We start from the raw sequence: 12,324 nt of genomic DNA on the forward strand, positions 1-12,324 counted from the left end.
ACAATATTCTTTAGCACATCCTTATAAGTTTTAATAAAAAAAAAATCATGACAAAACTTATCTGTAAGTCTTGAATTATTCTCTGCACATATTTTCTTGAGGATTGTTTATTGAATCGTGTGGTATTGCTGAAAAATGTCAGTTAAATGCTGGGACAATTTCTGCGGAATTTCCTTAAGGAATCTTTCCCAAGAAAAAGTCCCTGATAAATTTCCTGGAAGAAAATCTGTAGTTTTGTTTAACTGATTAAGAAACACATAAGTTATAATTCCTGATACAAATAAACTGAAGGAATTGGTATAGAAATTTCGTTCACAAGCTTCCTAGAAATTCTATCAGGTATATCTGAAAAATAATTATTGATAAATCTCAGAAGAAATTCTTGAGATCTTGAAGAAAAACTGAGTGAAATTTTCGAAGAAATTTCTGCACAAAAGCTTAATTGAGAATTTTTGTAATTTTTCTTTATATGTTTGGCTGATATTCGAGATTGTTCTGTATATCTTAAGGCAAAACTGGAAGCATTTCCTCACTTTTTGATTTTTGATTTTTTATCAAATCCACCTTTTTGTACTTTTGAACATTCCCACACTTTTATATTTTTCCTGGAAGCCTATTTGGGAAACGGATTTTTTAAAATGACAATATTTTGAGATTTTGTAAAAATTGTTGAAATCTTTTTATTTTTGCTTTTTTTTACGGAAAATTTTATGTTTCGTGTAATTTTAGGGTAAATAATTTTAGTGTGTATTCGACTTCCTTACACTATTTTAATTTGATAGAATGATTTTGAAAAAAAAACAAAATAAGATAATTGTAGTGATTCAATACAAGCAATGACTTTAGAAATGTGGTTAAAACATAAATATTTTAATGATTTAAAAAAAATGTAAATACGCTTTTAAACACACCAAAAACCATTTTAAGGCGAAACTGGAAGCATTTTCTCCTTTTTTCGGTTTTTGATTTTTATTAAATAACGAAGCAATATTTTCAAAATCGGTTTCGTACACATGTAGAGTATGGATCAAAGTATCTTCTGATTTTTTAGTGGAAAATGTTTTTCGTTTTTGCAGCAAACATTTTTGAACAAAATTTCACAAAAAAATGTTTTTTTTTTCAAAATCATTCTATCAAATTATAATAGTGTAAGGAAGTCGAATACACACTAAAAATATTTACCCTAAAATTACACGAAAAAAAAAATTTCCATGAAAAAAAGCGAAAATAAAAATATTTCAACAATTTTTACAAAATCTCAAAATATTTTCATTTTAAAAAATCCGTATCCCAAATAGGCTTCCAGGAAAAATATAAAAGTGTGGGAATGTTCAAAAGTACAAAAAGGTGGAGCGGACCTGGTGTGATGGTTAGAACACTTGACTATCACGCCGAGGACCTGGGATCGAATCCCATTCCCGACAAACTCATAAACTGCGAGTTCTTCCTTTGGTAGGGAAGTAAAGCGTGGGTTCCGGGATGAACTAGCCTAGGGCTAAAAATCTCGTTAATACAGATACAAAAAAAAGTACAAATAAGGAAAATCAAAAACCGAAATTCACAATATCAAGAATAAAAAAGAATCATCTTCCAAAAAATGTTTAAATCGATTTTAGATGACGAGAAATAATATTTATATCAAAATTAAAAATATTGGTATTAGAGAGTTAAAGAAATTTCTGGAAAATGTTGTTACAGGAATCCTTTAAAAATGAATGAGGAATCTTCCAAGAAAGTGAAAAATAAAAATAAAAAAAAATAGAAAGAATTCCTGGATGAATCTCTGGATATCTTCCTAAAGAGACTTTTGATACTCTCTAGATGATAGAAAAGGAATTTCTTTCGAAAAATCCCCATTACCGAAAAAAAATCTAGAATTAGTCTTCAAAATAACTTTCACGAAGAATCTTCCGAAAAATTATTGAAAGCACCTGATGGTTAATTCCAATGACCATTTGCATTCGTACATCGTGCGGCAGGCACGAAGATTCTCTTTACCCAACGAAGCCAACAGAATTTCCTTCATGGTAAGTTTCTGGATGGACCGAGAATCGAAGCGATCACCTTCAGCATCGTTATGCTGAATACCCAGGCGCTTATCGCATTGGTTATATGTGCCCATAAAAATTTCTTATAAAAGCTAATTTAGAATATTCTCAAGGCATATCTGATGAAGTTCCTTATTCAAACTCTTGAATCTGTAGACAAGCTCCTTCCAGAAATTTTAAATGCCCGAAACCAAAAGCTGGAAAATTACTTAAGAATCTGAAAACAAATTACTGAAAGAAATAAAAACACAATTCATGATTTTTTGGAAAAAAAATCTGATGAAATATTTGATGACAAAATCGTAAAAGAAACCTAAGTAAAAAAAATCCTGAGATAATTTTCTGAAATTAATGAAACCCAAGGATATCTCTACAGATATTCTCGATAGAGACAATGGGAAAAATCTTGAAGAAATCGGAAGAGATTTGAAAGGATTTGGAATGAGAAAACTGGATGTATCTGCTGAAGGTTTTCTAAAGGAGCATTCACAAATTGATGAATAAATCAGATATGTACTGAAGACTTATCCAGAGAAATTCCTGAAGCGGTTTCAGAAGTAAAACCTGATTAAATCTGTGTTGAAATTTCTACAAGATTAAAAAAAATGACAAAAAAGAAGAAGTCTTTGAAAAATTAAAAAAATCCTGAACATGTTAAGTTTCTGAAAGAATATCGATAGTATTTCCCTGGGGAAAAAAATCTCCTTTTAAAATTTCTGTTAAATTCCAGAAAGAAATATTGCTTTAAATACCTGAAATGGGAACTTATTAGAAACAGTTACTGTAGGATTCATGGAAATTTTGACTGGAAAAATCGCTGCAGAAATTCTCTGAGATATATCTAGACAAGATCTTAAGATACTCAGATTGTTTGAAGAATATGCAGCAATTCCAGAAAGTATCGTCAGAGGTAATAATAAAGGAATATCTGGAGTAATTCATGGTGGCTTTTTTGGAGAAAAAGCCTAAAGAAGTTATACCATGAATCTTTTAGTCAGGAGAAATGTTTCAGAAATACTCAAAAATCCATTAGGGGTCGTTCAAATATTACGTAACGCTAGAGGGAGCGAGGAGGTCTTGCGCCGTGTTACGCTTTATACAAAATTCAAAAATTTCCTTACGCAAGTTGTTACGTGCCTCTCAAATTGTCAAACTTTGAGTTACGTTTTATTTGAATGAACCCTTAAGAATCTCTTGAGAAAGTGTTGTGTAAGGAGTTACTGTCGAAATTTCTGATGAAAGTCTAAAGAAATTCCGAACGCTATTACTCAGAAAATCCCCCCACAAAAGTTAAGATACAATCCAGAAGTCATGTCAGTGATGTTTCTTTAACCCTTTGAAGCCGGAATTTTTCCAAGCGTTATTATGGAGTTTTTTAAACGTTTTTCTGTAGTTTCGGTGGTCAATAGCATCAAAACGGTAGAATATTATGAAGAATATTTTTTCTGGATATCCTAGGTCATCCAAACTATTCTTGAGTTCAGATCCTTAAGTCTATGGGTGTAACGGTAACTTCTTTCATTATAAAAAAACTACGATTTGTAATCTATCATGTCCAGTAAGTCTTCTGAAAGGTTAATGGACATTATCAGATCAGTTGGGATATACTAGGTCATCCAAACTGTTCTTGAGTTTACATCCTGAAGGAGTAACGATAACTTCTTCCATTGAACAAAGCTACGATTTGTAATCTTTCATGTCCAGTAAGTCTTCTGAAAGTTCAACAGACATTATCAGATGAGTTGGGATACCCTAGGTCATCCAAACTGTTTTTGAGTTTAGATCCTAAAATCTACAAGTGTAATGGTAACTTCTTTCATCATACAAAGCTACGATTTGTAATCTATCATGTCCAGTAAGTCTTCTGAAAGGTTAATAGACAATATCAGATCAGTCGGGATATCCTAGGTCATCCAAACTGTTCTTGAGTTAACATCCTGAAGTCTACGGGTGTAACGATAACTTCTTTCATTGTACATAGCTATGATTTGTAATCTATCATGTCCAGTAAGTCTTCTGAAAGGTTAATGGACATTATCAGATGAGTTGGGATACCCTAGGTCATCCAAACTGTTTTTGAGTTTAGATCCTAAAATCTACAAGTGTAATGGTAACTTCTTTCATCATACAAAGCTACGGTTTGTAATCTACCCAAGTAACAGAACCAGCTGAACAACAGTTTTGTAAGCTAAAGTTTGCTTAAGAGCAGTTTGTTCCACTTTTGTACAGCAAAAATGTTTGTTGGGTATCATGTCCAGTAAGTCTTCTGAAAGGTTAATAGACAATATTAGATCAGCCGGGATATCCTAGGTCATCCAGACTGTTCTTGAGTTTACATCCTGAAGACTACGAGTGTAACGATAATTTCTTTCATTATGCAAAGGTACGATTTGTAATCTATTATGTCCAGTAAGTCTTCTGAAAGGTTAATAGACAATATCATATCAGTCGGGATATCCTAGGTCATCCAAACTGTTCTTGAGTTTAGATCTTAAATTCTAAAAATGCAACGGTATTTTTTTTTCAGATGACAAAACTACGATTTGTTATCTATCATGTCCAGTAAGTCTTCTGAAAGTTACAGTGGTTGTTTTCATCAACTAAGCTTCATAACAGTAAGGAAGCCCAAAATATCCCAAAAATGTATAACAACGCTTATTGTTCCTCTAACTGCTTCGGCAAGTACAGTGGACTATGTAATACTACTTAACGTAGTGGCAAAAACCATTATCACAAAAGTAGACCTAAAGCTATGGTCTTCGGAGAAGTGTTGTTGATCTGCAATATCTCAACACTATCTTGAAAAGACTCATGATATTATTATTGTTGATTTATTAATGACACTTTACACCGGGGGGGATTCGTGTCCTACTCATGATATGCCAGGGGGATTACAGATTACAGTTTAAAGTTCATTGTGAGAATAACTACTGTTACTATGAAGAGCTAAACTTCAGGATAGTTTGGACGACCCTCAATGTCCCAAAGGTTCATAATAATAGATAGTGAACTTCAGATTGGTCCAGTCACCGCAATTGATTATGAAACGTTATACTCAGTATGTCAGATATAGCTGATATTACGAGATTTCTGAACTCAAAAATAGTTTGGATGACCTGGAACATTTCCATAGTGTCTCTAAATGCCATTTGAGGTTTCAAGAGCTTCATGGATGTCAGCAGATTGTGCTATGCAATTATTTATGGCGAAACACATAAAGTTATTCTTGCAGATTTGAAGGACTTCATTATAGACCAGTTTGGACGACCCTGAATGTCCTAAAGGTTTATAATAACAAAGTAGACTTCAGATTGCTCCAGTTACTACGGTTGATTATGCAGCGGTACTCAGTATAACAGATATGGATACTGTTACGAGTGTAGACCTGAAGTCAAGAACTCCAAAGTAGTTTTTCTGATCTGGAATATACCTGTAGTGTCTCTAAATGACATTTGATATTTCAAGAGCTTAAAGATTTTCTTGTAGACTTGAAGGACTTTATTATAGAACAATTCGGACGACCCTGAATGTCCTAAAGGTTTCTAATAAGCTAGTAGACTTTAGATTGCTCCAGTTACTGCGGTTGGTTATGCAGCGGTACTCAGTATAACAGATATGGATGCTGTTACGAGTGTGGACCTGAAGTCCTGAACTTCAAGGTAGTTTGGTTGACCTGGAATATCCTTGTAGTGTCTCTAAATGATTTTTTTTAGATTTCAAGAGCTTAGCGGATCCCCGTAGATTATACAATACTATTATTTATTGTGAAAACACATATAGTTATTGTTGCCGCCAACACTGCCCTACCTAGCACTGTTTTAAATATATCTATGAACCAGTCTAAATGATAGCACCCAGGCATACAGCAAATGAGAGACAATTGGTATTTCTATTCATATAGGACATAACAGTCGAAAGCGTGCGATGCGAAGCTCGCATGCACGGACCATGAATTGGTCAGTGAAGTAAAACTTATATTTATTGTTATCTATATTTAAAACTAGTATCACAGGTAATCACAGTTACTTTCTGCCTAAATCTAATTAAATTAAACCTAACTTATTACTAAATCACAGATATTAAAGTACGTGAACTTAGAAACTATGGGCAAAATGTATTGCTACGCTCAACACTGAAAAATGTAAGTAAAATGTAAAACAATGAAATTATAAAGGAAATAAACATACTCTATTACAGCTTTTAGCTGATTCGCACCCACATCCCGGAGTTTGCGAGCTGCTTAATAGAATTCAGCCGAGAGTCCCTCTAAGTTCCCGTAACACTAAAAGATTTTTCAATCTACGATGAGTGCAAGTAAAACGGATAGCCATCCGGCATTCTATTCAGCACCAACGGGAGGCTGCGACAACTGCCCGCGCCCCGTTTTGTGCGACGATGTACAATGGACCAGCAGCGTTTGTGTCCCAAAGGTTATTGTATCCAGTAAAATTGAAAATCGAATTGCCCTTCTTCGGCTGGAACAACTCGAGCAAGAGCGCGCACTGCAGCAGCGCGAAATGGAAGCGGAGAGACGGGCATTAGAGAAAGAGCGAGAGTTATTGCAGAAGAAATACCTCTTGCTAGTGCATCAGTTTTCGATGCGTCGAAATATGAAGAATCATGATCGTGATACCGTTCGAACAACAGGTGAAGATAAAGATGATCAATTCATCTCGGATGTCAATATCATCCACAGTGAGTCTGTCGACGAAGAACCGTCACCCGATTATAATCATCAAAAACCAGCTACCATTGAATCCATAGCACACGATTCAGTGCACAATGGTCCAAACTGGACTGTTTATTCGAAACAACTACAAGTAGTGCAGCCGAGATGTTTGGATTTCGCCGAAACTCGGTCTACAAAGGATAGGATTCAGCAGCGAAATATCCGCGCGTTTCCTAATACAATTCCACCAGGACGAAATTGTACATTTGACTGCAGTGTGTTGACCAAGTGCACAAGTGATACACAAGCAAGTGTACCTCCCATGTTTGTGGCTCCGAAAGTGCCGGATCCGGCCCCTCCCCCTGCGCGGACGGCGGTGACGAACGAAGGTGTTTCTGGCAGAGAAGACACCATGGAGCTGGCAAAAATTAAGTGCAAAGAAAAGGTCAGTACGCAGTATCCACAGCATAAATTACAGACTTCAGATCGTTTTCGGACCACTGTGCAACGTAGAAAGTGTGAGCTACCTTATCGTTACCGTCATCGTCATCTGAAGTGTATTGAATCGCGTTCCCGATCGAGATGCAGTGGCCAAAGTCAGTGTTTTCCACATGGATACAGCCGTGGAAGACAAGCAGCGTCCAAGGACTATGACCTTCATCTGCAACCTGATTGGAGCGACGGAAGCTATATAGAATTGGTCCGTGGTCAATGTAGGTCGTTATCCGCCGGACTGACGAGGTTAGATATGTCTCATCAAAATCAACAGAAACGAAGTGCAGAGGAGGATAGACGTGTAGAGTCGGATACGTTTTGCGATTGCAAAGTTGACAGGTTCCACAATAAGAAACGTTGTTGTGAAAAAATCAGCGATATTGGAGCGATTAAGCCACAGGTAACCTTTCGATGCTCGTTGTCGATCAGTTTGCCAGTGCTCTTCGTTTGGCAAAATGATGAAGGAGAACATTATGTGGGGGATCCGAAGGTAACAGTTACAGCCTATAATTTATTAAAATTTCTTAAATCTGTGAGGGAAGACTTGCCTAGATTTTTCGAAGTGTTGGCAGCATTGGGTCTCAGTAAAACTGGGACCGATGGCCAGTGTTACGGGGGGGGGGGGAGAATGTTGCCGCCAACACTGCCCTACCTAGCACTGTTTTAAATATATCTATGAACCAGTCTAAATGATAGCACCCAGGCATACAGCAAATGAGAGACAATTGGTATTTCTATTCATATAGGACATAACAGTCGAAAGCGTGCGATGCGAAGCTCGCATGCACGGACCATGAATTGGTCAGTGAAGTAAAACTTATATTTATTGTTATCTATATTTAAAACTAGTATCACAGGTAATCACAGTTACTTTCTGCCTAAATCTAATTAAATTAAACCTAACTTATTACTAAATCACAGATATTAAAGTACGTGAACTTAGAAACTATGGGCAAAATGTATTGCTACGCTCAACACTGAAAAATGTAAGTAAAATGTAAAACAATGAAATTATAAAGGAAATAAACATACTCTATTACAGCTTTTAGCTGATTCGCACCCACATCCCGGAGTTTGCGAGCTGCTTAATAGAATTCAGCCGAGAGTCCCTCTAAGTTCCCGTAACAGTTATTCTTGTAGATTTGAAGGACTTCATTATATAACAGTTTGGACGACCCTGAATGTCCCAAAAGTTTATAATAAGTTAGTAAACTTCAGATTGCTCCAGTAAATGCTTTTGATTATGCAACGTTACTCAGTACAACAGATATGGCTACTTTTACGAGTGTAGACCTGAAGTTCTGAACTCCAAGGTAGTTTGGCTGATCTGGAATATCCCTATAGTATCTATAAATGACATTGTAGATGCCAGGAGCTTCACGGATCCCAGTAGGTTATACAATGCTATTATTTGTGGCGAAAATACATATAATTACTCATGTAGATTTGAAGTACTTCCCTATAGGAGAGTTTGGAACACCTAGAACATCCCAGAATATAAAACACCTTTTGATATTCTTGACGAAGGCTATATGAATGCATAAAAACGTAACCCACATCCAAGTTCAGCTTTTAGAACAACTGGTATGTCAATTTTTTCGTTTTTCAAATTTCATGGTGTTCAGGATGTTCTAGGTTATCAATGAAGTCCCAAATACAAATATTCTTATTTTTCCCTAATAGAGGACTCAATTTGCAACAACTTTGCCGAAAACAGTATTCTGTTTTATCGAATGGGTGAATTTATACAGCCGTTTCTATGTTGGGGTCATATATGACCCCTCCGGCTCCAAAGGGTTAAGAAAGTCTATAAAAGTGATTGAAGGTGGAATTTCTAAAAATAAATACAGAAAAATGTTGATGGAACTTTCAGAAAATTTACTGAATGAATTATAGAAAAAAATCGGAAAGAATTTAGGAAAAATTTTAATACTCGATGAAAATTTAGAAGAAACTCTTCAAGAAGAACCTGAAAAAAACTAGTTAAAAATCCAATGAAAATCAGATAAGAACATAGATTTAAAATGCATTAAATTTTTATCATGCAGATATGGAATCGTAAATTACTCTACACTGTCAAAAGCTCACAGCCAATTTTTGGTTAAAAGTTTGAAATTAATGGAAATTTGTTGGGTGTTTTCTCAAATGTGCCACATTTCGCGGCACTTCACGGGATATTTCAAACTTCGCGGTCAAGACCCAATTTCGCGGATTTCGCGGCTTCCACGAAATCGCGAATTTCCATTGTCTCCAATAATCACCTAAAAAAATCCCAAGGGATTTTGATTTGATAATGCTTGTAGAAAATCTTGATCTTCAGGAACCTTTATAAAAATGCCTTAGAATATTTATGCAATTCTCTAGATAAAATCATGAACAAATCTCAGGAGAATCATGAAAACTGATAAAAAAATCAGAAGAAATCTCAACAAAAAATTCTAGAAGAGTCTTAAGAGAAGTTTCTGGAGGAATCTCTCAATAGTCACAAAAAATTCTGAATTATATTCTGAAGAAATACCTTCAGGAATTTTCAGAAAAAATACTGAACGAATCTTTGAATTAATTCCTAATCGGAAGATTTCTTCAACAAAATTCGGAAAAAACTCTAATGGATTATAGTGGTAATTTCTTGATTATTTCTCGTAGGAAATCAAAAGGAATGTCAGATTAAATCTCTTACATAACTCCTGCAGAAATATTCAGGAAAATCTAAACAAATTTCTGAGAAATTTCTTTAGAAAACCCTGAAGCAACCTTCGGAAAACTTATTCAGAAATCTTCCGAAAAATCACGTATTAATTCATTCTAGAAGAAATTCATGGAGCGATCTAGTAAAATTCCTGCACTAAAAAAATCTTTGTTCAGAAATTTTCGGAAAAATTTCTTAAGGAATGTCTAGAAAAAAAATCTAAATGAATATTTGGATTTTTTTGGAATCCTTAGAAATTTCAAGAAATCAGTGCCTCCGGGTTAGTGTTATGTCCAATGAGTCTGAACTCAGAAGAATTATTCAGGTTTCAGGAAACTTCAAAAATATCGTATAAATCCCTAAAGAATTTCTGGAAGGAAAATTTATTTTAACTTAGAAAATAATGTTTTTCAAAAATATTTACTACGCCACCGTGACGCACCTAGCCTAATGACTAATAATCGCAGGAGAAATTCATTAGGAAGTGTCTAGACCTGAGAATTCCTGTTGAAATATTCGCAACTATTCCAGAACTTCAAAAATGTTCATGAAGGAATATCAGGATAAATTCCTGAAGAATGCTTTGCATAAATATGTTCAGGAATCTCTTTAGAGGTTTAAAATGGTCGGAAGATATATCTATAGTAATTTCTAAAAAAAACCTCTACAGAAGTTCCTCGATGTTTCTTAAAGGAAACCCCTGATAGAATCTGCGGAAAAAATAATATTTTGTAAATTTTCTTTTGCAATATTTCGAAAAAAAAAACATATTTTCTGAATTGTAAATATTAAAGCAATGATCGGTGGCGAAAAACGCCGATAAAATCTTTCGTGATTTTTTTCTTGGAATCTCTGGAAAAAAACTTCTGAAAGAAGCTTAATATGAGTTTTGCATCAGCATTTTTTTTTCAGGAATTCTTACAAATCTGTCAAAATTTCTGATGTAAGCACTTAAGAAATGCCATTAGGCTTCACGGGAAAAACTCCAACAGTAAAACTTAGATGGCATCCTTAAGTAATGTCGTTGTTCTCCTTTTAAGTAAACTTTTAGGGAGGAATCTTTAGAAAAGTTTCATTAAAAATTCGGAAAAAAATTTGAGAGAACTTTTGAAACATTTTCGAAGGAGTGTGGAAAAAAAATTCTGAAAATCCTAAAAAAATGGTAAAACTGGCTGAAATATCAGGGAAACTATTTAAAAAAAAAAAAAACTCTAGTAAAATCGTTAAGCATATCTGGGTTGGGTCTTGGATCTAAGAAATTACTGAAATTACGGAAGTAATACTTAAGGAATCTCAAAAAGGAATCTATAATGAAACACTTGACTTAATCTGTGAACAATTGCTTGAAGTGCTCTGTTCAAAATTTTCGAAATCAAATTGTGAATCTCTTGGAAAGTTCCCTTTGGAAACTTCAGAAATTTCATTTAAAAAAACCTGGAGAAATTCTCGAATGATAATCTGTTTCAATTATTTTAGAAAAAAAAACTATATTAGAATTTCTGCATGGATTTCTTCAGGAATTTTCAGAAAAAAAGAAAATTGTTCATCATGTAAGAGTCATTGAAGAAACTCATCGAAGAAACTAAAAAAAAATCTCAAGTGAAATTCTTTTGGCAGTCTTCAGAAAAGTTTCTGATCTCTGCAGTTAATTAAATCTGTGCCGAAATTCCGGAATGTATCCAAAAATTAAATTTTATTAAAAATCTAAGTTCAAATCTTGAAACATTCTTCCGTTCCATTCCTTTAATGGAGCTACTGAAGAAAATTTCCGGAAACTCCTTCAGTTAAATTACTGAAGAATTCTCTATAGTCATAACAAGAAAAATCCTGCATTAAACTCTGAAGCAATATTTTTAGGAATTTTTTGAGAAAATTGCTGTTTGGAGTTTTGGAAAAAAATATATACTCCAAAGGTAATTATTTTGAAATTCCCGAAGTACATTTTTATTCCTTCCTGTAGAAATAGTCAGTAAAAAATTGAAGGCAGATTCGTTCAGAAATCTTGAGAAAAAAGTCCTGTGTTAAGTCATTCCCAGAGAAATGCGTAAAGAACCTTTGTGAAATTCCAAATCCAAATCGACCTTTTTAACCCCCCCCTCCCCCCTATGTCACACTTTTTGTATGAGACCTCAAAAGTTTTTATATGGGTTGTCACGTTCTGCAAGACCCCCCCTCCCCCCTAGAAGCGTGACGTAATTTGTGCACGGCCCCCATGCATCTCTGGATAAATTCCTTCAGAAATGTTCCGAAGGATTTGTAAAAGAATCTCTAGAGAGTTTTCAAATTGATTTTTTGGAAAAATCCTGGAAGAGATCTTTGCAAATGCTCCCAAAAATTACTGAAAGATCAAATCAGTGCATCCAGGTTTGGGGTATGTCTGACGACATCGTCATCATCAAGGCAGTTGTATCACTATGACTCTT

General features: G+C 34.7%; 1 protein-coding gene and 1 long non-coding RNA gene across 2 annotated transcripts in view; both read left to right on the forward strand.

Annotated features, from left to right (window-relative positions):
* Positions 1 to 12,324, forward strand: part of LOC134287712 (uncharacterized) — a 582,424-nt gene that overhangs the window by 71,232 nt on the left and 498,868 nt on the right. The gene's annotated exons all lie outside the window — the stretch shown is intronic.
* On the forward strand, positions 5,877 to 8,334 carry LOC134289045 (uncharacterized). Its single transcript, XM_062855047.1, has 3 exons — positions 5,877 to 6,060; positions 6,125 to 6,189; positions 6,246 to 8,334. Exon 3 carries the CDS (start codon positions 6,353 to 6,355, stop codon positions 7,877 to 7,879), a length of 1,527 nt encoding a protein of 508 aa, XP_062711031.1. The 5' UTR covers positions 5,877 to 6,060; positions 6,125 to 6,189; positions 6,246 to 6,352; the 3' UTR covers positions 7,880 to 8,334.

This window comes from Aedes albopictus, chromosome 2, assembly GCF_035046485.1.
Source record: "Aedes albopictus strain Foshan chromosome 2, AalbF5, whole genome shotgun sequence".
Lineage (NCBI taxonomy): Eukaryota > Metazoa > Arthropoda > Insecta > Diptera > Culicidae > Aedes > Aedes albopictus.

What these genes read in the sequence shown, in the direction of transcription:
- LOC134289045 (XM_062855047.1), top strand. Translation starts at nt 6,353, where the DNA reads ATGAGTGCAAGTAAAACGGATAGCCATCCGGCATTCTATTCAGCACCA.